Below are 27,924 nucleotides of genomic sequence, written 5' to 3'. Positions count from 1 at the left end.
GCTAGACCACACAACCTAGATGTGTAGTGGGCTAGACCATCTAGGTGTGTGTAAGTCACTCTGTGATGTTCATACAATGACAAGATTGTCTAACAGTGTGTGTGTGTCAATAGCATATCCCTGTCATTAGCAACACATGACTGAGGTGCTTGGGACTCATGCTGGGGCTGTGGAAGGAATTGGGGAGTGACTGCTGATGGGGACAGCATTTTTTGGGGGGGCTAATAAAAATGTTTTAAAATTGATTATGGTGATGGTTGTACAGGTCTGCTTATATGCTAAAAAAATCACTGAATTGTACACTTTAAGTGGGTAAATTGTTATGTGAATTATGTCTCAAGAATGTTATAAAAATAAGCCTTGTGATTAGTTTATGAGGTTGATTTAATTGTTCGGCTTCTGACACTGAAAGCTGACAATATTCTGTACTTATTGTCACACTGCACTGAGTGGTTTATGTGTTCTAGCCCCTTTAATTCTTACAATATCCCTGTTTGGTGAGCAGACTTATTGATTCCCATGTCAGAGATTAGGAAGTTGAGTACAGAGAGATAAAGTAAAGTCTCTAAAGTGACAAAGCAACACATGTTCAGGCCAGGATTTAGAAATCAGGCCTATCTGATGCTAAAATTCATTCTTTCTTTCTCCTTCTTATCGCTTTTTAAAAATTTTATTGCTTTAAATAGTTAATATACTCATATATTTCACAACAGAAAGTGACATACAAGGCACACAGCCTTACTCCATCCACTGTCTTTCCTGTCCACAGGCGCAGCGTGGATTCGCTTCTTGCACATCACTCAGCATTCCCTTCAAACAAAGCACATGGATATGCGGTTTTATTACTCCCATGACAAACACAGCACATGACACACGCCACTCATATGCAGCACACAATACACGCTGCTCAGATACAGCACGTGATGTGTGCCGTTCAGATATAGAGCATGATATACATGGTTCAGATGCAGCACATGACACACACTGTTTATATGTAGCACATGATACACACCATTCAAATGCACCACATGATACACACACCATTGAGATGCAGCACATGATACATGCTGTTCAAACGTAGCACACAATACATGCCACTCATATGTAGTGCATGATACATACCATTTGTATTTAGCACACAATCCACACAAGTTCATATGTAGTACGTGACACATACCATTCATAAGTAGCACATGATACACATCTGTTCATAGGTAGCACACAATACATGCCACTCATATGTAGTGCATGATACACACCATTTGTATTTAGCACATGATCCACACAGTTCATATGTAGTGCATGACACATACCATTCATAAGTAGCACATGATGCACATTTGTTCATAGGTAGCACATGATACATGCTGTTCAGCTGCAGCACATGATATGCACTGTTCAGATATAGCACATGATACATGCCATTCATATGTAGCACATTATATACACCATTCATATATAGCATATGATACAGACTGTTCAGATGTTGCATATTATACACATTGTTCATATGCACCACACGAGACATGCTATCCTGCACCTGTTATTTTCTCTCGTTAGGGCATCCTACAGTCCTCCCACGTGAGTATTCCCCATCCTTGTGTTTTTGCTTCTGAGCACTCCAGTGCCTGAATGGATCCTAATCTAATGAGCTACTCCCTAAAAGATGGACACCGAAATTCTTTCCAGAACCAATATTTTGAAACTGTCACCAAAAGCAAGAAGGAAATGCTTAAGGAATTAAATCATTATTGAAATAAATTTTTACCCTCACAAATGGACTCCTTTGGAGGTGATAACCCTCTTTTAAATGTGTGAGTTGGTAAATATTCATTAAATACCAGTGTCATGGTCTAAATGTTATATCTCCCCCAAGATTCACATATCCAAGTCCTAACCCCTAGGGTGATGGCATTAGGAGGAGGAGCCTCCGGAGGGGGGGCATTAGGTCATAATCCCCACAAATGTGATTAGTTCCCTTATAAATGAGGCCCCAGAGAGGTGTCTCCCTTCTGCCAAGTGAGGTTCAGTGAGAGGCGGCTGTCTATGATGAAGTGGGTTCTGAGCACACACTGACCTGCTGGCGCCTTGAGCTTGGACTTCCCAGCCTCCAGAATTGTGAGAAATACATTTCTGTTGTCTACAAGCAACTCAGTTTGCAGTATTCTGTTCTTTCAGTCTGAGCGGACTAGACAACCAACAACCACAAAATTCAATGCCTATAGCAGGAGAGCCCTGTGTGCACCAGGGAGGGATATCCCACATTGTAGACTGAAGAGTCAACAGAGTGGCTCACACCTTCTCAAGGGGAACCCAGGGATCTCCCAGAATGAATAGTGCAAAATCTCGTACTTACTCATCATGCTGTTTCTGCTGATTAAAATTTACAGAGATAAAGCATCAAATATTCAACACTGACTCACCTGCCTACCACCCCCCATGGTAGCTTTCCACTAACTAGACATGTCAGAGGAACCAGCTCACTTGGGTGGGATGGAACTCTAAGTCTTATCACAGCAAACCTCAACCCCAAATAGTTTAAGGCTGCCCCAGCTATCTGCAGAATGTCTATCATCAGTCATAGAAACAACCTATTTTGCTTCCTTTTTTTTTTTTTCCCTAAGAAACTATCACGTGAATAAAGCTATGGACTTTCTAAGGACGCCTAGCAGAACACGAATTGAGCATTATCATGGAAAGGATAAGCAATAAGGAAGGTAATATAAGTACAGATAAAATATTCCAGAAGTGAGGAACAGGGTCTCTCCTGCAGGAAATGGAAGGAAAGAATTCCAAACGCATGACTGTCAGCACTAAAGAAAGTGACAACTGAACTGAAGAGGCTGAACTGAGCCTTCCCTGAACACAAACATATATTTAGCGTAATAGACTGGAGTACTATCTCAGGAAAAACCTCATATATTATGCATCTAGGGCAATGACAGCTGTAGAAAATGACTCTGCAGAGCAAACACACTGCAGGCTGCCACCCGCAGAAGGAGGAAGCCAAGGCACCCTGAGGAGTCAAGGGCTGGTTCCATAAATCATCTCAGGAGGAAAAAAGAGTGGAAATAACCCCAGATACCAGACAGAACCTGGGCAGGACTATGCTTCTGGGTGAAGTTTGAATGTGTATATTTGTGTTTTCAGATTACAACCAGAATTTGAATCTGCAGTAGAGGATTGGGCAAACGTAGAAAAAAGAAAACAATTAAAACCACCCACAATCCCGCCACCCAGAGAGAACCATCATCAAGGTCCTGGTCAAGTCTCTCACAGACCTCTTCCTTGTGCAGATAAGAATGTATGGTTTTTACACAATTGGGCTCATAAAACAAACACAATTGTCTACGTAGCTTTTCCCTCTGATTCACAGTACCCCATAAGCACTTTCCCATTTTGCAAATATTCCTTGAAGATGTAATTTTAACACCTGTATTATGCTGTATCTCATGAATTTAGGCAGAATTATTTGATTCTTTCCATATTGCTGGACCTCTAGGTGATTTCTAAATTTTCCATTTTATAAACAGCTCTGCATAGACTTTCTTGTCATCACTTTCATATCACTATTTACTTCTCAAAAACAACTTAAAAGAGTAACAGTATTTCACATTCAAATTTAAATCACTCGCTGCAACAGCACCTATACACGCACCACTGGAAGTCCCAGCGGAATGAATGCAAAGAATGCGTATCAAATAAACAATGTGAATTTCCTTTCACTTAAGTCTACATTTATCCACCTAGAGTCATCATCTTCAAGGCAGGACCTGACTTCTTGAGGCAAACTGACGATTGGACAATTGCTAGGCTCATCTAAATGCAATGACATGGGACTTGGCCGACCCAGACTTTTGCAACATCAGTAAGCATGCAATTACAACATTCTGCAGATTGAAAAGTGTCTATGGCTCTCGGAACCACACATTTCATCATCCTTTCACTTAAAATGGTGCACGATGGACACAAAAATAAAATAAAGGTTATAGTCAATGGAGGTTGATATACCCAAATCTCATGTAGACATGTATGTGACAAAGTATACCACAGGGATTCCTTCGGATTCTAGCTTTATTCTGCCACTTTCTCAGCTACAGGGATCTTAAGTGTTCTTACATATTGAAGTTATTAAGAATTTCTGTTAAGAATTATACAGTCTTAACAGTCCAGTTTTAAATTTGCTATATTCTATCTTCAAGAAGCTAAATAGAGTTCTTTCAATTTTAAAGTGTAGATGTGTGTAAATATAAACATACACATCCAAATTGTCTTTCTCCACTAGCCAGTTAAAAGCAGTGTAAAAACCCCACTTAATATCACTGGCTACCTTAACTATGGAATCACTCAAATTCTATACTCCTTCACAATCGGTGGTCAGTTGAAGATAGCTAGGACTTCCCTGGAGACTCGTGCAGACTGCACATTGTACAATTCCAGCAAGCAAAATGATACTGCAATGTGATGTACTCTACACAGTTGTGTAGTGCATGATCTATATGACTGTGTGATGACCCTGAAGTTAGTTCAAGTAACTTTGTCTGCTCACATATTATTTACTAGTGCGTTCTTTTTTCTAGTGAGCTGAGATAAAGATAAGTTTTGGGAAGGGAGTGGTCTGCATGTCTGTATAATTTTTAAGAAGGAAATTCTCAAAGAAACAGCATCGGGGCTGGTGCCGCCTCACCCTGCGTGACAGCGAGGCCTTTCTCCCCGCCCCCCACTGCCCAGCAGCGCAGGCTACCTTGAGTGAGCAGCTGTAGGTTCCTGACCTCCTCTCGCACCTTCAGCTGGAGCACCTGCTGAAGGATGTGCTGCCGCAGACTCTCCTGGCCAATCCCCATCCGCTCCAGCTTTTTGTCCGTGAGTCTCAGCAGGGCTCGCCCTATGGGTGTTCAGGAACAAAAGGAGAAGCAGGTGAACAACTTGCTGCAGAAGGGCCTCACCTCAGGCTTGGCTAACTCTGCTGCAACAGAAGTTTCCATCTAACACAGGCATTTCAGAGGGCCCTCCACTATCCTTGCTGACAGAAATGGATACTCAGGATGAAGACAACACAACACATGCATTTAAAAGAGAAGCCTATGAGTGAGAACATGTGGTATTCAGTTCTTTGTTTCTGTGATGAACAATTATCGTGATACTATTAGAAAGGGACTGGTAGCAGCAGGAAACTGCAAGGGGTGGAAGGAGCACACTGCATTGTCAATAAGGGTACCTGATCTCAAACCAGGTGAAGTGGGAACCAAAGTGAGGCCCAAACTTTACCTGTACAATGACCAATTGTATACCTAACCCTGAATTGCACCCTGCATCTTTAAAATAAAAGTAAAAAATAAAAGAAAAGCTCTGGAGACTGAGGAGGAAGGATCACCTGAGCCCGTGAGGCTATAGTGAGCCATGATCATGCTACTGCACTCCAGCCTGGGTGACAGAGCAATACTCCTATCCTAACTCAAAATAATAATAATAATAATAATATTTGCAATCTCTAACAGACTCTCACACTGAGTTTGATAAAATAGCAACATGGTAACCTGGATATTAGGGTCACAGGTTGCAGGTTTCCATAGGGTCAGTGCTCTTCAATGGGGAGGGGTTCTTGGCTACCCACAGGAGCCAAGTCCCCACCACCTCTATGGGAGAGCCGAATGCGCCACAGGACTAGAAGTTCACACAGGAGCTTGCGTGACCTTCATCATCTGGTCAAGGGCATGTCTGGGAAGACATACTTCCAGCCTGGCTGGGACCTGCAGGCCCTGAAGCTCACTTGCCCTGGGCTGGGGCCCCACTGCTATGGTGGGAGTCGCCTTCATTCCCATCTGGGGCAGAGAGTAAGGTTCCAGCAGGGTCAGGAGGAGCAGGCCAGAGGGAGTCTACACAGTGTAGAACCAGGATCCTGGGGTGGTGCCACCTATGTGGATGGAGGCCTGGTGGCCCACAGGCTCTCCAACCCATTTTCCCTCACTACACGCCTCCCTTCCTGCGTGATTTCCATCAGCATCCCAGGTTCTTCCCCTACTCTTGCTTGCCCTGAAATGGGCACACTTCCACATGGGAGGCTTCCTGCATGAGGCAGAGAGGATGCCACTGTTGGTGCCGTGGTGCCCTCTGTCCTGATACCTGTAACCACCCCTTGAGTCTCCTCACCTCTGTGGAGAGTCAGATCCCTCAGGTTTCCTTATCTCTGTGGAGAGTCAGAGGAGAGACCACAAGGGCAGCCTGTGCTGTCCATGCTCCTTGTTTCCCTCCTCTGAGCCTGGCCATGTATATCCATCAGGAGGAGTGAAATGTACGAGGTCTGTCAATTAGGTTCATGAACTTGCCACCATGCACTTACGTTAGCAGCACTATACAAACAACTCAGAAAAGATTTCATAACCTTGGTATATCAGTGTTTCATAGCCGTGCTTGTTTCGATGTGTGGCAGTGTCTTGCTGAGTGGTGTTCATTATTGTTGTTGCATGTTTTTTGTGTGTCATTGCAAGAATGTTGGAGCTTGAATTACAGTAACAGACAAACATTAAATGTCTTGTTAAACTTGGCAAGAGGGGAAGTGAAATCAGGGACATGTGAGTCCAAGTTTACTGGGATAATGCCTTGAAGAAAATGGCAGTATACAGATGGATTAAATGTTTTTCTGAGGGGAGAGAAAGCATCACTGATAAAGAGAGGTCAGGATGGCCAGAAACTAGCAGAACTGACAAAAACACTGCAAAAATTTGTTGAATTGTGCATCAAAATCGTCAATTGACTGTGAGTATAGCAGACCAAATAAACATTAATAGAGAAACAGAAAATTAACTGAAAATCTTGGCATGAGAAATGTGTGTGCAAAAATGGTCTTGAAGGAGATCTTGCATCACAACAATGCACCAGCTTATATAGCACTGTCTATAAGGGAGTTTTTAACTAATAAACAGATAACTGCACTGGAACACCCTCCCTACTCACCTGATCTGGCCTCCAGTGACTTTTTTCTTTACCTGAAGATATTGGAAATATTGAAAGGAAGACATTGAAGGCATTCAGGGCATCAAAGATAATACAAAACAAGAGCTCTGATGGCCATTCCAGAAAGAGAGTCTCAAAATTGCTTTGAGAGGTGGACTAGGTGCTGGCATCAGTGTACAGCTTCCCAAGGGGAGTACTTCAAAGGTGACCATGATGATATTCAGCGATGAGGTATGTAGCAGTGTTTCTAGGATGAGTTCATGAACTTAATTATCAGACCTCATATGTGATCGTAATAGGCAATCCCCAAATACCCAATACCCACAGCCACCTCAATCTACTTCCAGCTCATCCTGCATAAGGATGACAAGTCCACCATTCTAAACGCTGTTGAGCATCACCACAGGGGGAGAGGAGGAGGCATCGGGAAGTCTTCACACCATCAATGATGTGCTCAGCCTAGTCATTTCTAAGTCACCGGTCAGAACCAATCAATGAAGATTCCCACCCACAAAAGGGCCACTCACATACCTCCAACACATGCCCAGAAGTGGGGATAGGAAACAGAAATATATTATGGGCAGCACTGTTGAGAACTAGGATCATATTTCTTTCATTCATTCATTCATTCATTTAAGAGACAGAGTCTTGCTCTGTTGCCCAGGCTGGAGTGCAGTGGTATGATCATAGCTCACTGCAGCCTTGAACTCCTGGGCTCAAGTGACCTCTAGCCTCAACCTCCCAAGGAGCTGGGACTACAGGCACCAGCATACTTTGGCTAATTTATTTTATTGTTGTAGAGATGGGGTCTTGCTATGCTGCCCAGGCTGGTCTTGAACTCCTGGCCTCACGTGATCCGCCCACCTCAGCCTCCTGAGTCGCTGGGACTACAGGAGCATGCCACCATGACCAGCTGCACTGTAATAATATAGACATGCTCCTGGAACAGTACCTGGGAGAAAGTGAGCTCTGGGATGCGGTGTGTCTGTGATGGTGGGTGGGATCTGAAGACACTGTGGAACCTGCATCCGAGGGGAATCCCATGTAGTGACAGTCTGGCTTAGCAAAACCAGGTAGATCACGGTGGTAGTGAGAATGGAAAGATGGAACAATCAGACCCCACCTGTGCCCACGGCCTCCCATGGCAGGTGAAGTAACGCCCCATAATGACATCCACATTCTCATCTCTGGGGCCTGTGACTTTACTCCTTCATATGACAAAGGACTCTGCATGTGTGACTTAGTCAGTGTGTCGAAATGGGAGAGCACCAGCATTCACCCGGGGAATCCAGGCTCATCATACAGTCTTCACAAGGAGGGGCGGTGGGGCGGGGTGGGAACCAGAGAGAGAGGATGGAGAAGACAAGGAGGTGGACTCTCTGCCACTACCCCAGATATAGCCCTGTCGACACCTCGAGTTCAACCCAAAAACCCAGTTGGATTCCTGACTCTAAATTGTCCAATTATAAGTCTGTGTTTTAAGCCACTGAGTTTGTGATGTTTGTTACAGTAGCTCTTGGCCTTGTGCCTGGATTTGTGTGTTTCTGAGAAGTCAGGCAGGTGGCTGTGGGGTCAATTCCCCTCCGATGTCTGGGCATGGTGCTCAAAGGCAGCTGAAGAGCACTGAGTGGGGAGCCTGAGTCCCTGCCACCTGGAATGCCCTGTCTCCTCCTGCTCCCTGCAGACCTGCTCCTGCAGTTTCCCTCAGAAAACAAGGAATTGGGCATGATATTATTTATGTGAATCATTGGCTTCCAGCCAGCTGATGTCGGGCTCTTGTATACAATGTAATCTACAAAAAGTCTGCAAATACTCCACAGTCCTGATGCTCGGATCAAAATCACCCCAACTCAAAGATGAACCATGCCCCCTGCTTTCCATTCCCAGTCACTTGGGCTGAGGTTTCACCAGCAATGGCATCACCCTGCAAGAGCCACTGAAGTGCTGGTAGGATATGCAGTGACCAAGGTTGCATCTTGAGATACTGGGGCCGCCATCAGCACATGGTGCATACATTGGAGGAAGGGTTTTGCCCAGTGTCCACGGTTCCGCTATTTTTTGATGCCCCCTGCAAGCCTCCAGTCTCAGCTTCCCATAAATGCATCTGATTGGTCAGACACAGATATGCAAGCCCCATTAGAATGGAATTTTCCACCATGGAGGGCTTGGAGCATCAGGTTTAAGACATGAGTTATGATGTTCTGCAAGTTACACACGGCTTCATTTTTTGACCATGTGACACATAGTCATGCCTGTGGACACTTCACGTACTAAATATCCCATGTTCAGAGTATTTGATTCAAGTCCCGAGAATGCAGACATTACTGCTATTTCCCTTTTGTGGGAAGAAATACTTAAAGCATGGGAGCCCTCTCTAATTCTTCCCTCAGTACTCTCAGTTGTGTTTTATCTTCCTTGATAGGGAAAGAAAAGGTCTACACTTCAGGAAAGGTTACAGCTAGTCCATGGGAGAATTCCTGATAAACCACTTCTAGGAAAGATATCATCCATGCACCAAAGATCTCACATACAAAATCTGATCCACTGTCTTTCTGGATGGTTTCTTAAGAACAGTGCCATCCATCGGGCTGGTGGTTCTGGAAAACATTTATAATAATGAAATTGTTTCTAAGAGTGAATGTCCCCTAGGTCTCCTGCCTCACTATCTCCTACTGACCACACATAGGAGGGTGTCCAATGTGTGACACTGCTTTCAATGCAGATATCAAGGAGGTGATAAGTGATCAATCATCATCACATCTTTTGCAGTTTGTGTTGTTAATTTTTGTTGCTTATTGTACACATTCAGTGGTCAGTTCAGCAAACACCTGCTGAGCACTCATTGCGTCCCTGCCACCTGGCTATTCCTCTGGGCATCGTGCTAAACCTGGCAGACAGGGTTACTCAGAGGCCTCCACACCGACAGGGAAGCAGCTCACAACCCGTGTCTGCACTAGACACGCTGGGGGCAGATGGGTGCAGGACAGGGCAGGCCCATGTCTAGGTGTCAGGGAGCTGTCACTGTGTAAGGATGCATGGGAGCAGGCAAGACCAGGACATGGGAGCAGGCAAGGGTAACTCAGAGGGCATCATAATGAAGCACAGACTTGTAAGAAAAGCCCAGTGGCGTGGGACACAGAGAAGGCTGCTTCAGCGACTGGGAGCATGTCCCATGCCTGCCCGGCCCACATCCTGGGCCATTCACTCCACAGTCGGAGGCTTCACAGAGGGGCAGGAACAGGAGGTGGCCAAGCTCCCAGTGTGTGCAAGCTGCTGTACACGGGACTTGGTGACCCAGGCTGCCTCTTCTCAGACCTGTGGCCTCTTGGGCTGGAGGGCTGAGAGTCTTTCCTGTGGTATCACTCCTCACAGCTCATGTTCTTCCTTGGCATATGTTGCCAGGCACCAGGACATGCCTCAGCTGTGCTGGGTGGGGACATGGTGATGATAGTGTTTGCCTGCACAGGCTCCTTCAACAGAGGAAGGTGGTAGCAATATCTGGATCCAGATCCAGAGAGGTAGGCATGGGGTAGACAGTGACACATACTTGGAAAAAGAGACAATGGGCTCTAGAAAGATGGGTGACTGTGGCTTGGGCGGTAGGAAGGGGCTCTCCGAAGAGGTGACACTGGGAACAGGAAGGAGGAGAGAACAGAAAGGCTGCACCTATTGGAGGGTGAGCAGGGAGGTTGGGATCACGAGGCACAGCAGGCGAGATTAGTGCTGCAGGACACACAGCCTGAAAGGAGGCAGCACTGGATCTATGGGACGTGAACCTGAAGGAGCCTGAGTTTCCCTTTTGAACTGGGAATCCTTGAGCACAGTGATCCAGATGAGGTGTTGCGTGTCAAAAGAAGCCCTCATCACTAGTGGAGCAGATTTGGGTGGGGAGCACATGCCAGAGTGGGAGGAGCCCACAGATCATCTGGTGGCCGACAGATGCCAGTGATTCAGGTAGGGGAGAGGGGAAGGGGCAGAAAGAGGTCGGCAGATTCTGGCTGCACTGGTGATGACCTTACAATGCCTGGATGTGAGGTCTGCAGGGAGGCAAACACCAGGGACGATTTGCACTTTCCCCCTGAGTCACCTGGCGGGCTGCTGCTTGCTTGACAAGGAGCGGAGTCACCTCGCGGGAGAGAAGGAAAGAATGTCCTGGGTGCTACTGCTGCTCCTCTCAGAGCTCTAGGACCTGGAGGAGAGGTGGGGAGGGTGGCTCAGAAAGGGAGAACAATCACAATTCCCCTTATTCAGGGCTTCCTCCCTTCAAGATTCCTCAGTTCCCATATTATTTGGGTGGAGGTGAGCATGGGCATGACCTGGGGACTCAGGGGAGGCCAGAGGGTGCTTGTGTTCCCAGTTCTGTCCCGATCGCTTGCCAGCTGCCTTCATGCTGACGATACTCCCAAGACCCTGGCTGCCTGCAGCACTTCAGTGAGCCACCTCAGAGACTCAAGTCCTGCTTGACCTGCAGCTTGATCTTGCGCTAAAGCATTCCTGTGTGTCGCCCACGAGAATGCCTTTCATGGGAGGACGGGTGGAGGTTAATTTCATACACTACTTTGACTGGGCCTTGAGATGCCTGGGAATTTAGTCAAACAACATTCTGGGTGTTTCTGTGAGGGAGTTCCTGGATGAGACTAACACTTAAATTGGTGGCATAGGTAAAGTGGGTTGGCCTCCATAATGTAGGTGGGCCCCATCTTAGCAGGCAAAGAACTAAAGTTTGACTCTCCTTGTGCAAGAGAGAACTCTCTTGCCGACAGTCTCTGAAAGAGGACATCAGCTCTTCCTGGTTCCATAGCAGCCTGTGGTCTCTGGGTCAGGACATGCTCATCCTGGTTCTGCACAGTTTCTGGCTTTCAGACTTGACTGGAGACTTCAGCTCTGTAGCCTCCATAGGTGCAGGAGCCAATTTCTCAGATTCAGTCTCTCTCCATATACACACTTACACATGGGAGCTGTGCAAATTCCCTGTTGGCTGTGTTTCTCTGGAGAGTCCCAACATGGTTGGGAATCTTCTGGGTCAGGTCCGGCTGTCATGAACTACCCAGAGTTGCCCCTGTGGCACGTGGCAGTGTCCACAGGCACACACTGAGCACATGTCCTTCATGCTACTAATTCACGTAAAGGTGGCCTTCTCTGCCACATGCCGATGCCTCAGGTTACTCTTGTTTCCAAGGGAGGAGATTTGGTTGGAAAGTTGGAAACCACTAGTTGATAAAATACTAGTAATGAGAAATGGACCGCTGTGCAGGGAGGGGCTGGGCTTTTGGTGGTGGCCATAGAAACATGAACCCAGCTGAAAGGAACAGGGAACATGGTGGGACTGAGTGAGCGCTCGGTCCCCCAAGGCTCAGAGCAAGACGAGCGCCATGTTCTACTTCTGTGCGAACTCCAAGCAGGCGGCAAGCCTGGATGGGCAGCGGGGCAGCCAGAACAGGGCAGGGCAAACAAGCCACAGAACAGCTCTCAGTTTCCTGTAGCTGCCGGGACAAGTCACCACAAACACGGCCTCATACAACAGAATGTTCCTCACAGTTCTAGAGTGAGACAGCCAACGTCAGCTCACCTGGGCTAAGATCCAGGTATCAGTGGGTCACACTCTGTGGGAATCTGCTCTGTGGCACCTCCGACTGTTCTGCTGCTGGCGTCCCTTGGCTTGTGGCCATGTCACTCCCTGCTCTGCCTCCCACATCATAGTGTCCTCCCCTCTGGATTTATTGAGAGGACAGAAAAGCTCCCACAGTGGAAGGGGACCCAAGGAGGTTGCCCACCCAGCCTCTCTTCTAAGGACCCACCTGAGGCAGCCAGAACATGCCCTCCATGTGAAGATCCTTGCTAGGCTGTGACAGCCACCCCCAATGCCAGGTCCTCATTCCTAGAACCTGTCACTATTGCTTTTTAAGGAAGAGGACCTAGCATTGGGGGTGGCTGTCACAGTCTGCTGCTTGCTGAAGGAACCCTGTACAGATTCGCTATGTTCCTGGCAGAGGAGGGGAACTCAGAAAAAGCAAACTGAAACAGCACCAGAGGGGATGCCAGTAACCCAGTCTAGACACATGCTTCTGTCCCCCAGGCCTGGCCTGCTCTCTGGTCCAGGGCTCTCTGTCTCCCGCCCAGGGAACTGTAGCAGCAGCTGGGCACCCTTCAAGCCCTGGGATATGGCGGGAAATGCCAGGGACATTGGAGAGGCTGAGAGGGGCTCAGCCTATCCCTTGGGACGTCTCAGGGTCACGCTCCCAGAGGGCAGGCTGGGCATAGGCCTCTTTTCTGCTAGAAACAGGTACCACGGGACAGTTCTCCAAGCAGATGGCACCCTGTGCACCACATTGGCTTCGACCCTACTGTCAGCCCTGTGTCATGACCCAGGCAGATGCTCCCACTCCACCCTGGACCACTGGGCAGAGCCTCAGAGTGGAGGCTCCCTAGCAGGTCCTCCAGCCCCAGCTATACCTGCCAATCACCCTTACTCCAAAATGGGAGTTTTAGAATAAAGAAACAAGGGGAGAGGCAAAATCACAGAAGGGTGAGGCCCCAGCTAAAAGGTATAGACAAACACCCTTACTTCCTCATCTTTACAGCATGGACGAAAATCACACCATTTCATAGAGTGACCAGGGATCAAATGATATCACACACATGTGGTGTCTGCAACTCAGAACTACCATGAGGATGCAATTTGGCTTCCATTGTTCTTGACCAGCCAGTACCTCCGCATGGGTCACACACACCATGCCATGATGCCTCTCCCTCCTCCCCCTCTCCCTCTTCCTCCCCTCCCTATCCTACTCCTTCCCTCTATCACTTCCCACCTCCCCCTTTCCCTCTATCACCTCCCACTTCCCCCTTCATCTCCTCCCCCTCCCCCCTCCTACTCCTCTCTTCTCCCTGTTCCTCCTCCCCTTCCTCCTCACAATGATAATCAAGCATCTACTGAGCAGGCACTATATTTCAAACACTGTCCTAAGAGCATTCCGTGGGCGATCTTGCTTTCAGCGGACCTCTGAAGGTACTATTATTATCTACATTTGATTAGGGGCTATAAAAACAGTGACAGGCCTCACCTCTCATAACCTGCAGATGAGCCATGCTCTTTACTACCTCCCCACATGACCTCCAGGGACCCTTGAGCAGACCCACATGTCCCGGGTGCCTCTGCTAGCTCTCGTATCTGGCACCCTGTCATCACGGGTGGTGAGGGACTGAGGTCAGGAGCAGGTCGCCGGCTCTGACTTCAAGGCCTAGTGGGAATGTTGGCATTACATCACCATGCACTGGGTGTGAAGATCTGCTCTCGGTGAAGAATGATAGAACATTGGAGAAGGGACTTTGGAAGAGTCATTAAATGGATTCGCCAACTCCTTTATATCAGATGGGCTGTGTGCCACAGGCTGATCCTGCCCCACTACCGAGAACTAGAAGGATCAGGATGAGTAAGATAATTCCATACCAGAGAGATGGACACAGGTTCCTTGAACTGCCAGGGAGCACCTAACTCATCTGAAGACCTCGAATCAAAAGCCAAGAAGCTCAGGAGGAGAGAAAGGGTGTTCAAGAACAGGGAAGAGCACCGGCAAAGATGAAGATACGAGCCAGAGTCTAGCTACATTTGAAAGCCTGAGAAGATTGGTCTTTCCAGGTGTGGACACACAGCAGACAGCAGGTCACACTGGACCATGCACGCCACTCCATGATGACTGGTCTCCCCTGTACAGGTGAGCAGGCCTTAGATTCTGCAGGGACATGCGCGCCACTCCATGATGCCTGGCCTCCCCCTGTAGATGAGCCTGCCTTAGACTCTGCAGGGCCACACACGCTATGCCATGATACCTGGCCTTCTTCATACAGTCGAGCCAGCCTTTTACTCTGCATGTTCACACATGCCATGCCATGATGCCTGGCCTCTCCTGTACAGGTGAGCTGGCCTTAGACTCTGCAAGGCCACATGCACCACACCACAATGCCCGGACTCCTCCATATAGGTGAACCAGGCTTAGACTCTGTAGGGCCATGTGTACCACTCCATGATGCTTGGCCTTAGACTTTGCCTCTCTTCCTCCTACTGCCTGAGAGAAGCCTGTGAGACATGAGAGCACTGCTTGCCATGGTGAAATGCTCCCTCTGTGGAGCTATGTCACAAGCACCTCCCCTATCTACACGCACCCAGCTCACCTATACAATTGCACCAGGAGAATCTTTTCAAAAAAAATTTTAAGTGGTGTTTAAACAAATTTTTAAAATTATTTACTTATTTATTTATTTTCGAGTTGGAGTCTCACTCTGTCTCCCAGGCTAGAGCACAGAGGCACGCTCACGGTCACCACAGCCTCGACCTGCTGGGCTCAGGCGATCCTTCTACCTCAGTCTTCCAAGTAGCTGGAACCACAGATGTGCTACCACATCCGGCTTATTTTTTTATTTATTGTAGAGACGGGGTTGCATCAAGCTGCTCAGGCTGGTCTTGAATCCCTGAGCTCAGGCAATTCTCTCGCCTTGGCCTCCCAAAGTGCTGGGATTACAGGCTTGGGCCTGGGCCCCAGGAGACTTGATTTACACATACCCCTCCACAGGGGTTCTCAGCCAAGTCACAATCCTGCCACCCTATTGCCATTTCAGGAAGCCCACTGTGGCACAGGCGAGAGGAACATGAATCCACAGTGATTTGTTTTCAAAGAGTGAACCATTGGCAGATGGTGGCATTTCAATGATCATCCCTTACACATGACCTGAAGCCCTTAGATCCCACTGTGTATGTGTGTGTGCTGGGTGTACCTGGGCATCCCTAACCAGTCCCACCAGCGTACAACCTGGCATGCTCGGATCTCACGATGACACAGCATGAAAGAAGAACTACTCCAGGAGATGGCCAGGGACAGGTGCACTGCAGTAGACTGGACTGTAGGGTTTTTTCCCCCCTAAAATGGGCATTTCCAATCCCTTCTTGCTATGCTAGAATACCAACTGTGTGTTGCTACTGCTATTTTTAAGAACAACCAGAAGTTCTAAGAAATCTCCCAATTTAAAATCTGCTCATTTTTTCCATACCATGAGAGTCAAACAAATCATGCACACAGGTCATATTTGGCTCACAAGTTGCTGCTTTCAACATTGGACTCTTTACCCCCTTACCCACATCCCTTCTCCTGGAGTGTGGAGGAATCTGGGCAGCTTGCCTTCAGCATGTCAGTAACTTAGGGACGGGCTCCAAGTCCTGCGATGCCATCCTGAACAGCCTATTCTACATCCATAGCCAGCTGAGACCAGGGGTGAGGAAGCACCAGTCTGAACTAGCCCTCCATCTTATCCGAGAGATGCACTGCAAACCCAGCTTCCCAAGTCACCCCAGCACAACGGCTGACTTCCTTACAGTGACGATGAGTCACCAATGCCAGAGCTAGCAAGGACTCAAAGGTCAGCCAACCCATTGCCTCATTTCCTGGCAAGAATGCACGGAAAACCTTCCAAGACCAATATGTCTCCTCACTCCTACCTGAGCACACAGCCCACGGCCAAGCATGGCCACTCGCTTGGTGACATTGAGGTGCTGAGCAGTTGACTGAAGGTCCCTTCTCTGGGTCAAGAAAGAGAAGGGTTAATGGCAATTGCACTGTGGTTACTGTAAGTAATTTACCATAGTGATGGGAACTGTATATTGATTTTTTTTTTAAACCAATCTTGGGTAAAAAGACTGTTTCAATCTACTTTTTGGCTGAATGCATTCAGGTGCTGATGATGTTAATGGGAGAAAATTGGAATAATATTAATTCCCACCTGAAATATCAATTCAGAAAGAAATTCTATTACGGTGCTTTTCAAACAGAGTACAGATGGACCCTGCAGTATTCTTAGCCTCCAAGAAAGGATACTTGCTCCCAAACCATAAATTAAAGATTAGATATTTTTACGTTGTTGGTAGTGCATATAGTCACCAAATCCCACCCCAAAATGAATCTTTAAAATGCTAAAACATCTTGTTTGGGGACTCTGCTTTAGTCCCTTGGAAGACTCAGATATTCCTTCCCTTGTGCCTCAGAGCAGATTTTTCAAGCAAAGCCTGGTACCAACATACCGGATTCGGCAGCTGAAGATTTATGATATCATAAACAACCTCCCAGGGCTTTTCTGTGTGTGATAGGTAGGCCAACCTCTCAGTACATTGCTTTTGTTTGTCAGCATTTGGAGGCATTGTCTTGGGATTCTTTTAATCGAGTGTCACCTGCTGAGCAGCCCCCTGTGCATTAGGCATCTTTTACAGCTAATTACCAAGAAGCACGCAAGGTGTCTACTGACAAACACCCTCCCCCCTGCCCCAGTAACAGTCAAACACACACGAAGTATTCACTTGACAAAGAGAGTGGTGCCAGGCATGATTCATGTGAACTTGTACCTATAGCCAAAGTGCCATTGCAAAAATTTAAATCTACTTTGACATTCTTTTCCTAATATCAAGAGACTTGCTTTTCCTTAAACTTTAAGGTGCTAATCTTTATTAATCAGGGATTTTCTTGGTAGGAAAATAACAAGTGAGTATTGTCCTGGCTTCAGACACTGAAGCCGGAGAAGAGAAGAGAAAGCCTAGAAGCGAATGAAACAGTGCTCTTGCCTTCAAGGAGCTTAAAAATCACCCACAGTTCTAAGACCAGCATGCATCAACCTGCTGCAAAACAATTACAGGATAAAGCCCTTCAGCCATGGCCTGGAAGAACATGAGCTCTGTCTGGAAAGTCTGGTAAAAGGAAAGAGGTCTTGGGTCTGAGGTTGAAAGCCTGAGGCCATATCGGCCAGTTAGGAGCCATATGGTCACTGCTGTGACAACTCAACCCCTAGGACTCAGTTTCTCCACTTGCAGAATGGGGATGACACGACCTCCTCTCCCCCTTCTGTTCTGAGTGCTCACTGTAAGAAGCAGAATACAAAGGATCATCCACCTTTAGGAAACAGATCCAGAGAAAGGTCAGGGGTCCCGTGGGTGCTGTGCAGCTTACTCCAGAACCGACGGAGAAGCCTGAAAGGATGGTCTCCTGATAGTGACTCTGGGAACCTTTCTCAGGAGGGAAAAGGTAAAAAGAAGGAAATTCTGCTTCCTGTATGTCAAATACCAGAAGTCATCACCATGATGTGCAAGTAGATTTGAACTTCTCTGCTTGACTTCATCTATCTAGAATAGGGCTTCTCAGTCTTGGCACTACTGACACCCGGGGCCAGATGGTTCTGATAGGGCTGCCCTGTGGCGGCAGACGTGGTGCGGTCTCCTTGGCCTCTACCTGCTTGTTTTCAACCAACTGATTCTCAAAATGGGAGTCCAAGAGACAGATGAGTCCTTGGTGCTACACGTTCACAAGACTCGACTGGGTGGGATGGCAAAGGACACAAGAGTAACATCTGGGAAAGCATCTACTATGTGTCAGGCTGTTCCCACCCACTGCCACAATTGACCTACCACACCACCCTATGGTGGACTCTTATTTCCATGTTACAGATGAGGCAACGATGTCCATGGAGAGAAAGTAAAAGCCCACGCAAGTAGCAGAACAGGGGTTCTGTTTCAGGTCTGTAAATACAAGTCTCCATGCACTTGATCTTGAAAGGCCTTTAATCATAGCACTTCAAGTGAGATTTAACTTACAAGTCCTCCTCAATAAAAGAGTAATGAAAGGTAACTAAAGTTTTCCTGTTTGATAAGTGACAATAATTTAAGGGAATCAAGATCATAATATGTATTGAGGGGCCAGGCATAGTGGCTCATGCTTGTTATCCCAGTGCTTTGGGAGGCTGAGGTGGGAGGATCACTTGGGCCAGGAGTTCAAGATCAGCCTGGACAACATTGCTAGACTCTATAAAAAATAAATTAAAAAAAATTAACTGGGTGTGGTGGCACATGCCTATAGTCCCAGTTACTCAGAGGGCTGAGTCAGGAGGATTGCTGGAGGTTGATGCTGCAGTGAGCTATGACTATGCCACTGTACTCCAGCTTGGGTGACAGAGCGAGACCCTGTCTCTCAAAAATAAATGAATAAATAAATAAATGAAAAAAACACAAAACAATGACACTGATTGACAGTGGCATTGCTTAAGTGCTGAAGAGACAATAAAAATACATGTCTATACGTCTATACCATGCTCCCTCTATCTCCCAAAGGAAGTAAAAATAGGCTTGTCAAGCTTGAAGTCCAAAATTTGATGTCAACAGGTGAAGTACTAACAACTAAGTTGGAATAGGACAAGCAACTTGAACAGGTTTCCTTTGTCCGTCTCCATACACCCAGGCTTTTAACCCTTCCCTCCTTTCTTGTCTGATGGGCTTCGAGGGTTGGCTCAGGTCTCTGTTTCTAAGTCTTCTGGACTCCCCTTGGAATCTGCAGGTAAAACACGAGAGGTAAGAGCTACAGCAAGGGTGCCAAATTTCCCATGTAAACAAGAAGCCAGAACTAAGACTGTGTCTCTTTACTTATGTATTGCCAAAACCCAGGATGCTGCCTTGCTAAAGCAGTGACATGGTGTCTGGACAGGGTCAGAGCGAATGTTGTCAGGAGAACCCAAGTTAGGGAGTGGAGCAGAGCCTAGAAGTGACAACCCCATGCTGCGTTTTCACGGACCTCAGACTGACCACTTTACCTCGTCTGTAGTGCTAACACCCCAACTTTACCAAGAGACCAGAGACTGGCAGCCTGCACTCCAGGCTGGGGAGATGCTCGAGACAGTGAGACTCGAGATACACATGGCATCATCTTCTCAATGTGCTTATCTCTGAGACGGCAATGCTGAAGTGGGAGGAGATGGGAGGAACAGAGTGAGGGAGGGAGGGGCTTGTGCCATGATAAGCATGATCCCCCTGGAAGTGTGGGCTGGACCCTTGGTTCTGGAGGAATGGGCAGATAGCTTCAGGACTCTGTGGGCCTGCCCTTGGTGTCCGATGCCAATGGACCATATCTCCATCTAGAGGCATGGGCAGATGGCCCCAGGACCACACGGGCCTTCCCTGAAGTCAGATACCAGTGGACCACATCCTTACCATTTCCATGACATCGGTACCTTAAGGAAGTCACCTGACCCGAGTCTCCACTCTCCCATCTCATCGGTGGTTGTGCTGACAGTACCTCTGCCACAGTAATGTTTATGGAGATCACATGAGGTGACATGCAGAAGAACTCGGCACAGAGAATGGCACACCGATGGAGATGGAACAAATAACAGTGGGTCCTGAGGCCGAGAGCCACGGGTGTGTCCTTGATGACAGCATGGCCTGTCCACCCTTGGATGAATGAAGGGCACCTCCATACCAATATATACTTACAGATAGTCCCAAAAGCCTGCATGGCACCCTACCCACTATCACGTCAATGTCTGTGGGAGAACCCAGGGCACTTGGCCCAAATGATGCCTGCCAGGGTTTTCTCCACAACTGCCCTCAGTTTCCCATCATTGTTTTAAGTAACATGGTGCTCGCTGGGGTACCAAGAAATACAGTCAGTGTAGACTCTTTCTGTAATCAATCATACATGGTAGCAAAGATGGACCCAGGGGCAGTAGATAAAAGTGAGATCCTTTGTATTTTGTGTGTAAAAGGCCTTGAACTTGATGTAGAAGACCTGGCATGCGAGCTGTGAGCTCAGATAACCTACTTAATGCCACTGAGCCATGATTTTCTCAGCTATTAAATGGAAATAATGATTTTAATCACTCTGAATTTTCTATGTGGAAATTAAGTTAGGGAGTAAATTAGAAGGCGCCAGCGTAGGACCTGACTTGATATGTTTATTCAAATTGAACATCACACAAAGGTTTACCTCGTGCAGGTTTCTACAGTCACGCTTACTATAACATGCCCAGAAATGTGTTCATATCCCTGCCTTCCTTCCTAATTCTAGGCTCTCTCTACAAAACATGGGTTCCATTTAACCTAGCAGTTCCAGCACTCAGTTTTACTGAATGAATAAGTGACTCTGTGAGAAAGGGAGAAGACACAGCATCCTCTCCATTTTAAAGATAAGAAGTAGGCCCCCAAAAGTGAAGGGACTTATCCTAAGTCACAATACTGGTAACTGTCAGAGCAAAGATGAGGATCATGCTAGCTCCTCTCAGGAAGGCTGCACCTGCTTCCATCCGGAATTCAGCAAACAAACAACTGATGGCCTACTACGTGCTGGTTGCAAACCCAGCAATGCCTGGAACAGACATGAGTCAGGAACCTGGGGCTTGGTGCTCATAGATGACAACAGTTTCTACTGGGAGATGGCGACAGAGAAGGACAAAGATGGGGGAAATGTTGCTCATAGAATTGGAAGGGTGTGGTGAGAGGCGAGGCAGAGGTGAGACGGAGGCAGCTGAGGGTGGTCAGGTGTCCCTGGCCTGAGCGACCCTGCGTAAGCAGGAGCGAGGGAGGACAGTGGCATGTGGACACATGATAAATCAGAACCTCTTGTGTCTATGAGACACTAGAGAGGTGAAGTGGTGTATAGGGCACAGGTGGAGCTGTGGGAGTCAGGTCTGGAGTTCAGCTTGGGAGCTGCCATCAGAGCTGACATGCAGACCATGGGTGAGAAGGAAGCAAGGGTGAGCAGAGCTCGGGACCCCTTGAGGAACCCCAGTCCTGAGTGGGGGGATCAGGAGATGGGCCCACAGGACACTCCTAGAGAGGGACCAAAGGCACAGAGACCTGGGAGAAAGAGCTGTCAGAGGCCTAGCTTAAAAGAGAGAAGTGGCCAACTGCTGGGTGCTGACCACCCAGCAAGGCGGTGTCACCAGAACACCTTGCACATCAGGGTCTCGGAGCACTGAAACCTGAGTCTACAGGCTGTTGAATAACGGGAAGTCTACCACACCTCAGTCACTCAGTCACAGAGCTTCTCGCCTAGGTCGGACACCTTTAGTTTGACCTGACAAATGTAGATGAGTTACATGGAGATTAAGTCCATAAACTTTGACACCATCACTGTTACTATAATAAAAACATCATTAGCAACAACAATCTACTGGGCAATTACCATGTGCTGCATGTCACTGTGAATAACTTTTCTTTCCTTAAGGTAATCTTTGTGACAGCCCTCTGGATAGGTTCAATTATTATTATTATTTTGAATTTAATCTTTGTCATCCAGGCTAGAGTGCAGTGGCATAATTATGGCTCACCACAGCCTTGACCTCCTGGGCTTAGATGATCCTTCCACTTCAGCCTCCTGAGTAGATGGGACTTACAGGTGCATGCCACCATGTTGAGCTAAGTTTTTGAATTTTTTTTAGTAGAGAAGAAGTCTCACTGTGCTGCCCAGGCTGGTCTTGAACTCCTGTGATCAAGCTATCCTCCTGCCTTGGCCTCCCAAAGTGCTAGGGTTACAGGTGTGAGCCATGACACCCAGGCTGGATAGGTTCGATTATTATCCTCATTTTTAAAATGAGGAAAATGGGATTTGAGAATTTAAGTAATATGTCTATGATCACATCAGTAGCAAAGGACAGAATAATTTTGAAATACCATTTTTCCAAATTCAAAACTTATCTTCTCCACCCCCTCTGCCTGGCCTTTCTTTGCGTATATGAAGAGAACTTTTGAAAAGAAAGAGAATCTTTCCTTTCCTTTTCTTTTTATCTCTAACCCTCATTAAAGTGCCATCACTTCCACTTATATACAATTCTAGAAAATCCAAGGTTAACTACTTGACAAACTAGACCAGCAGCATTGGCAAAGGAAAGTTGTGAAAAGGGGGATGAAGTAAAAAGAAAAAAGGAAACTTCTGGAAGTGACAGCCATGTTCATTAACTCGATTCTGGCGATAGTTTCACAGGGGTGTTCACAGGTCAAAACTCATCAAATCGTACACTTTAAATATATGCAGTTTACTGCATCAGTTATATTTCAATAAAGTTGTTAAAAAAAGAAAAATAATAATAAGTGGATGATGGAACGGTGGGAGAAAATGGAGAAAGAGGGGAGAAAGACCAGAGGAAAGCAGAGCTGACATAACCTAGGCTGAATCAGACCATGACTTCCAACAATCCTGGGTTCCAGTGACAGGTGTGGGCCTCATGCCATGCCACTAGACCCTCCTCAAGGACTAAGAATTCCCAGCTGTTTCCTGTTGATGACTGTAGGCCCTTCTGAGGACTTCCTGGGCTAAGAGCCTCCTTGCCAAGGTCAGGCCTCTTTCTGGGACGTGCCAGCATCCAGAGACTGGCGGGTGGGGGGCAGGAATGAAGGCCCCACCCCTAAGGACCTCAATCCCAACTCTGAAGGCAGTCCTGGCTACAGAGCCCAGTGGGGTTGGCGGAGGGCTTCCAGGGGCTGATTTACTACCACCTCCCTCTGCCCAGACTGCTGGCTTTGTTTCACAGGTACTGAGTGTGAGAACCCTACTCAAGAAGCTTCTGGCAGGTTTGTCACCTTCTTGAGCCTGCTTTTGGGATCCCAAACCCTGGCAGGGCTGGATAGAGGGGTGCCCCATCGACTCCCTGCTGACTGTGGTGCATTAACAATGGCTCAGGGTCTGCTATGCACCAGCAGGCTCCTAGCCACCTGTCGCTGGAGATGGCAGGTGCCTGTGCAGGGAATCAAAATAGGTGAAAATAGTGGCCTCTGTGGTACATAACTAGTAGGAGAAATCTGCTGTGAACATTCTGTCCATCATCTACCGATTCATAGGTGAGTCTCACTTCCATCAGACTCTCTGGGTGTAATCACAGTGCACAGTGCACTTGAGCACCATGGAAGTCATAGTTAACACATGCACACACATATTGTCACACACATGCATAAATGTTAACATGAACTCTACGAAGGCTTATTCTACGCTGGGCACTGTGGTGAGTGTGTGACACGAATTAGCTCAGGTGGCCACATGACTTTCCTCTCAGTTTCCAGATGAGAAAAGCCCAGAGAGGTTGAGGATCCTGACAATGGCTGCCCAGCCAGAAGTGGGAACTCCTCAGATCATATCTAGGACCACCAGATTTCAAATCCCATTCACATGTTTCATCACTATGCCACAATGAACAACTTTTGAGCACATTTCTTACAAAAATGTGAGAATTTGACGAGAGTAACAAAAACAAAGTCATGCACTGATCCCTCATTTTGTGAATTTAGGATTTGAAGAATGAGTTTCCTTAAATCAGGAGACACTTGGATACACAAGTCAAAGTCACAGAAAACAAAGTCACAGTGAAATGTGTCTCTGTCCTCTGACCCACACAGAAGCTACGTCTTCTCATAACTGCCTGAGCTTTCTTTTACAATTGAGTCGCATTCCTCCGTATGCAGAGTAACGGAGTGTGTGGAATACGCGCTTTCAGCTGTGAAAATCTGTAAATCAACATTCACTCCACCATGTTGAGAACATCTACCCGCACAAGCCAGGGACTGCCTTTGTCAAAGGAAGAACGGATTCCAATGAATACTGATCAGCCACTAAAAACAGAACTGAGATTGAAAATACATCTTATAACTGATAAATGTATTGCTATCATAACACCAACAGCTTGAATTCAATGAAAACTATATTGGTTAAATTAAGTCTTCTACATAAAGACGTCAGATGTTACAACTTCACCGTTACAGTGAAGAATGGCTTCAAAATGTGCCTAAACTGAAGAATTAGATGGCACCATCCTTGAAATGGCTTTATAGAATAGTCAGGTCTAAAATCACAAATCTCTAATTGGGCATCACATTTCTTTTGGTTTGGGTCGCATTTTCCAGTGCCACATCATTTCAATCCAAGGCATCTGGGTCACTTTTATATCTTGTGTCTAACAAAAACAAAAACATGATTGTAGCAAATATTCCAAGATTTCTTCCTTATTCATAGAGTGCTATGAAAACTACACATGGCTGAATATGTGAATTTATAACATGTCTTTCAGATTTTCTTTGATAGTAAAGTAATAGTCTTATCAGTTTCTTCTTGCCTCAAGTCTTATATATTTTGGATCGGATTATTAAAGCTCTGTTTTTTATTTATTTTTAGAAACAGAGCTGTACTCTGTCACTCAGGCTAAGGTGCAGTGGTACAATCATAGCTCACCGCGGCCTTGAACTCCTGGCCTCAAGTAATCTTCCAGCCTCAACCTCCCAAGTGGCTGGTACTATAGACATGCATCACCACACCCAGTCAAAGGCTTTATTTAAAATCTCAAAACCCATGAGGAGTTTTTAGATCTATAAGAATTCACTTTTTAAATGAGCTAAGTCATTGCTGGGATCTCTCTCTCTTTCTCTCTCTCTCTCTGTCTCTCTCTCTCTCTCTCTCTCTCTCTCTCACACACACACACACATACACCTTTTGAAGACACTGGGATTGCTCAAATATCTACTAAATGTGCTTCTACATTTAACCTTGAGATTTTATTTGCAGAATGACTTCTTATCACTTACAAAAATGCCACAGGATTTTCAATCCTACTTTTAAGGTGAAAGTGAGCCTTTCTTCAGTGTGACTTACATTTCCTTTATTTATTCCTGATAAATTCTGTTTTAAGTTTAATATTTTGGCCTATAGATCTCCGTTTCCTCATTTTTCCATAAAAAGTCATGTTTCTAAGATTTTATTCTGAACAATCCACTGCATTTAATTATAAAAATCTATTGAACACAGGGAAGTTAGAGAAGAAAAAAATCACATGATACAAAAAGAAAAAAATTTGGTTTTACAAAATCATTGAAATTAGAGAGACAAAAGACTTACTAGGTCATCTATCAAAGAAAGTACACGCAATTGACACCCAGATTTAATACACCAGAAGTGCCAGGTCACCCGAGGAATCTCCATCTTTTGATAAAGTAGAAAGACTAAAAAGGAGCGTTTAGGGAGCAAAGCCTTTAACAAAAGGAAGATTAAAACATCAGAAAAAATATGTGAAATGCAGAGGAGAAGTAAAGGAAGGGACACCAAGACATCAGGGAGAACAAGCTTCATTCAAAGTTTTCCAGATACAAATGCAGCCTGAGTGATACCCACATGTCCAGGGATTTGGCTTATCAGGGAACCCTCACAACCAGAGAAGCCAGAGGGGTCAAAAGTGAAGAGTGACACTGTTATGCAAAACTCCAGCCTTTCATCTGTGGAATGTCACTTAATCCAAGAAATGCCTAGCCCTATTTTACTACTAGTCAAGAGTCATGGGTGGCAGCAAACATTTCTCTGGGAGAATGTTGGGAGGTGAGGGAGGAGGGACGGACGGATGGCAGGAAGGGCTCTGGTCTGATGACAGAGACCTAAGAGGGCAGAGGCTGGCACAAAGACACTCAGAGCAGAATCACCCAAGACATCAAGCACCTTTAGATCTCATCCATGACCTCTGATAACATAAAGTCTTTGGTAAGGTATGGTCATGTTGGCCTTCTGTTGCTTTTCTTCATTAAGCAACATAGTTGCTCCATGTTGCTTGGGACAGAGAAGGCTGCAGAATACATTGTGGGATGGGCAGACTCGCTGGTAAGCAATCTCTATAAATATCCAAGGCCCATAGGGATTCCATGCACACCCCCACACTGGGAGCCAGGTACTGAGCGTCTCTGGTGATTTATCACAAGTGTCCATACTGATGTGAGGTGGCAGTCAGGCCGGGGCAGGTCATCTCCACACAGCTGCCAGCTTCCCTAATGCAAAGTCACAACTCGGAAGCATGTTCATGTTGCCAGGCCTTAGCTGCAACCCGCTAGCCAAAGGGACAGAAGGTGTACCCAGGCTTGTGGAGTAAGCAGGGCTAATTCTCAGGGAAATGAGGAACAAAGTCTGCTCCCCTCTCATGGACGTTATATGTAGTCTGTGTGTGTGTGGTGTTTAATTTTTTTTTCTTAATTTCCTTTTTTATGAGAGGCACTATAGCAGAATGGGTAAGAGTGGATTCTGGAGTAAGACTCTCAGGACTTCAATTCTGGCTGTGTCACTTATTAGCTTTGTAAATTTGAACAACAGTTTAAGCTCCTTTATCTTTAGTTTCTACATCTATTATAAAACCAAAAGGAAAGGCAAATCATTGTATGGCCTTAATAAGGTGGCCATGAGGATGAGATTCCAGGAGATGATGTCTGCACATCCTGTCGCCCCACACAGGAGGGCTCTGGTGAGGGCTGCCACCAAGACATGCAAAACAAAACCCAAACCAAAAACCCTAGCTTCTCAGATTGTGAACATTTGGAAAACATAACCTTACAGGGCCAGCTTTACATGCTGGGATGTGACAAGTCCATCATGACATGATACCATGAAGTACATCAGAGAAATAAACCAAGCAGGGGGGGGCTTGGGTGTCGGAGAAGTGAGTAACCTCCTCTCACAGAAGGGTCCACTTGAATTCAGAGGCCTTGGGGTTGTTGACAAAATGTTTCCATATCTTTGGAACACAGAAAATATAGTGCCTTTGGTTTTCTGCAATATTAGTCTCAGTATGACACATTTGGTTTATCTGATTGATTTCTGATATTTATCCTGCTTGGTATTCTGAGTTTCTTGGATCTGCACTTTGGTATCTGCGCTAATTTTGCAAACTTCTTGGCCTCCTGAAGAAAATTCAAATATTTCCTCAGCCTCATTCTCTGTCTCTTCCATCTGGAATTCCAATTACCCATATGCTAGACCATTTGACAGGAAGGGTGGCTGAAATGTGCTGAGACAGTCCTGATTTCAGTGTCTCAATTATCTGCCTGGAAATGCCATCACCGGCAGATTTAACTCAACTTTCCTTAGTTGCCCATTTGGAGTTTCCGTTATTAAAAAACTTAAGTAGTGGTATACATACAAGCTTTAATGCTATAAGAATTACCAAAGAAGTCTGGCATATATGAAAATTTCATGGGCCAGAATACCATGGGATAATGTATCTTTAACAAGCACCATGGATGAGGTTGAGACGGGTCACTTGGGGATTATACTTAGATACAGGAAAGCTCAACAAATCTCTTGCTTTTTTCCTACTTGTGGTGCTTTTATAAGCTTTTCCTGAACCTGTACTTTCTTTCATTCATCTTAAAACTAT

At 46.3% G+C, this 27,924-nt stretch overlaps 1 protein-coding gene across 1 annotated transcript in view; it reads right to left on the bottom strand.

Annotated features, from left to right (window-relative positions):
• Positions 1–654: 654 nt before the first annotated feature.
• LOC103271359 (sterile alpha motif domain-containing protein 12) overlaps positions 655–27,924 on the bottom strand; it is a 216,688-nt gene continuing 189,418 nt past the window's right edge. Inside the window, exons 4-5 of the mRNA XM_008068833.1 lie at positions 4,745–4,885; positions 655–810 (exon numbers count right to left, since the gene is read on the bottom strand). Of these exons, the coding sequence (XP_008067024.1) occupies positions 797–810; positions 4,745–4,885 (155 nt within the window). The 3' untranslated portion in view covers positions 655–796. The remainder of the gene's footprint in view (positions 811–4,744; positions 4,886–27,924) is intronic.

The sequence above is a fragment of the Carlito syrichta genome, unplaced genomic scaffold (assembly GCF_000164805.1).
Source record: "Carlito syrichta isolate Samal-C Ts95f unplaced genomic scaffold, Tarsius_syrichta-2.0.1 Scaffold311583, whole genome shotgun sequence".
NCBI lineage: Eukaryota > Metazoa > Chordata > Mammalia > Primates > Tarsiidae > Carlito > Carlito syrichta.
This window is presented reverse-complemented; position numbering and strand designations above follow the sequence as displayed.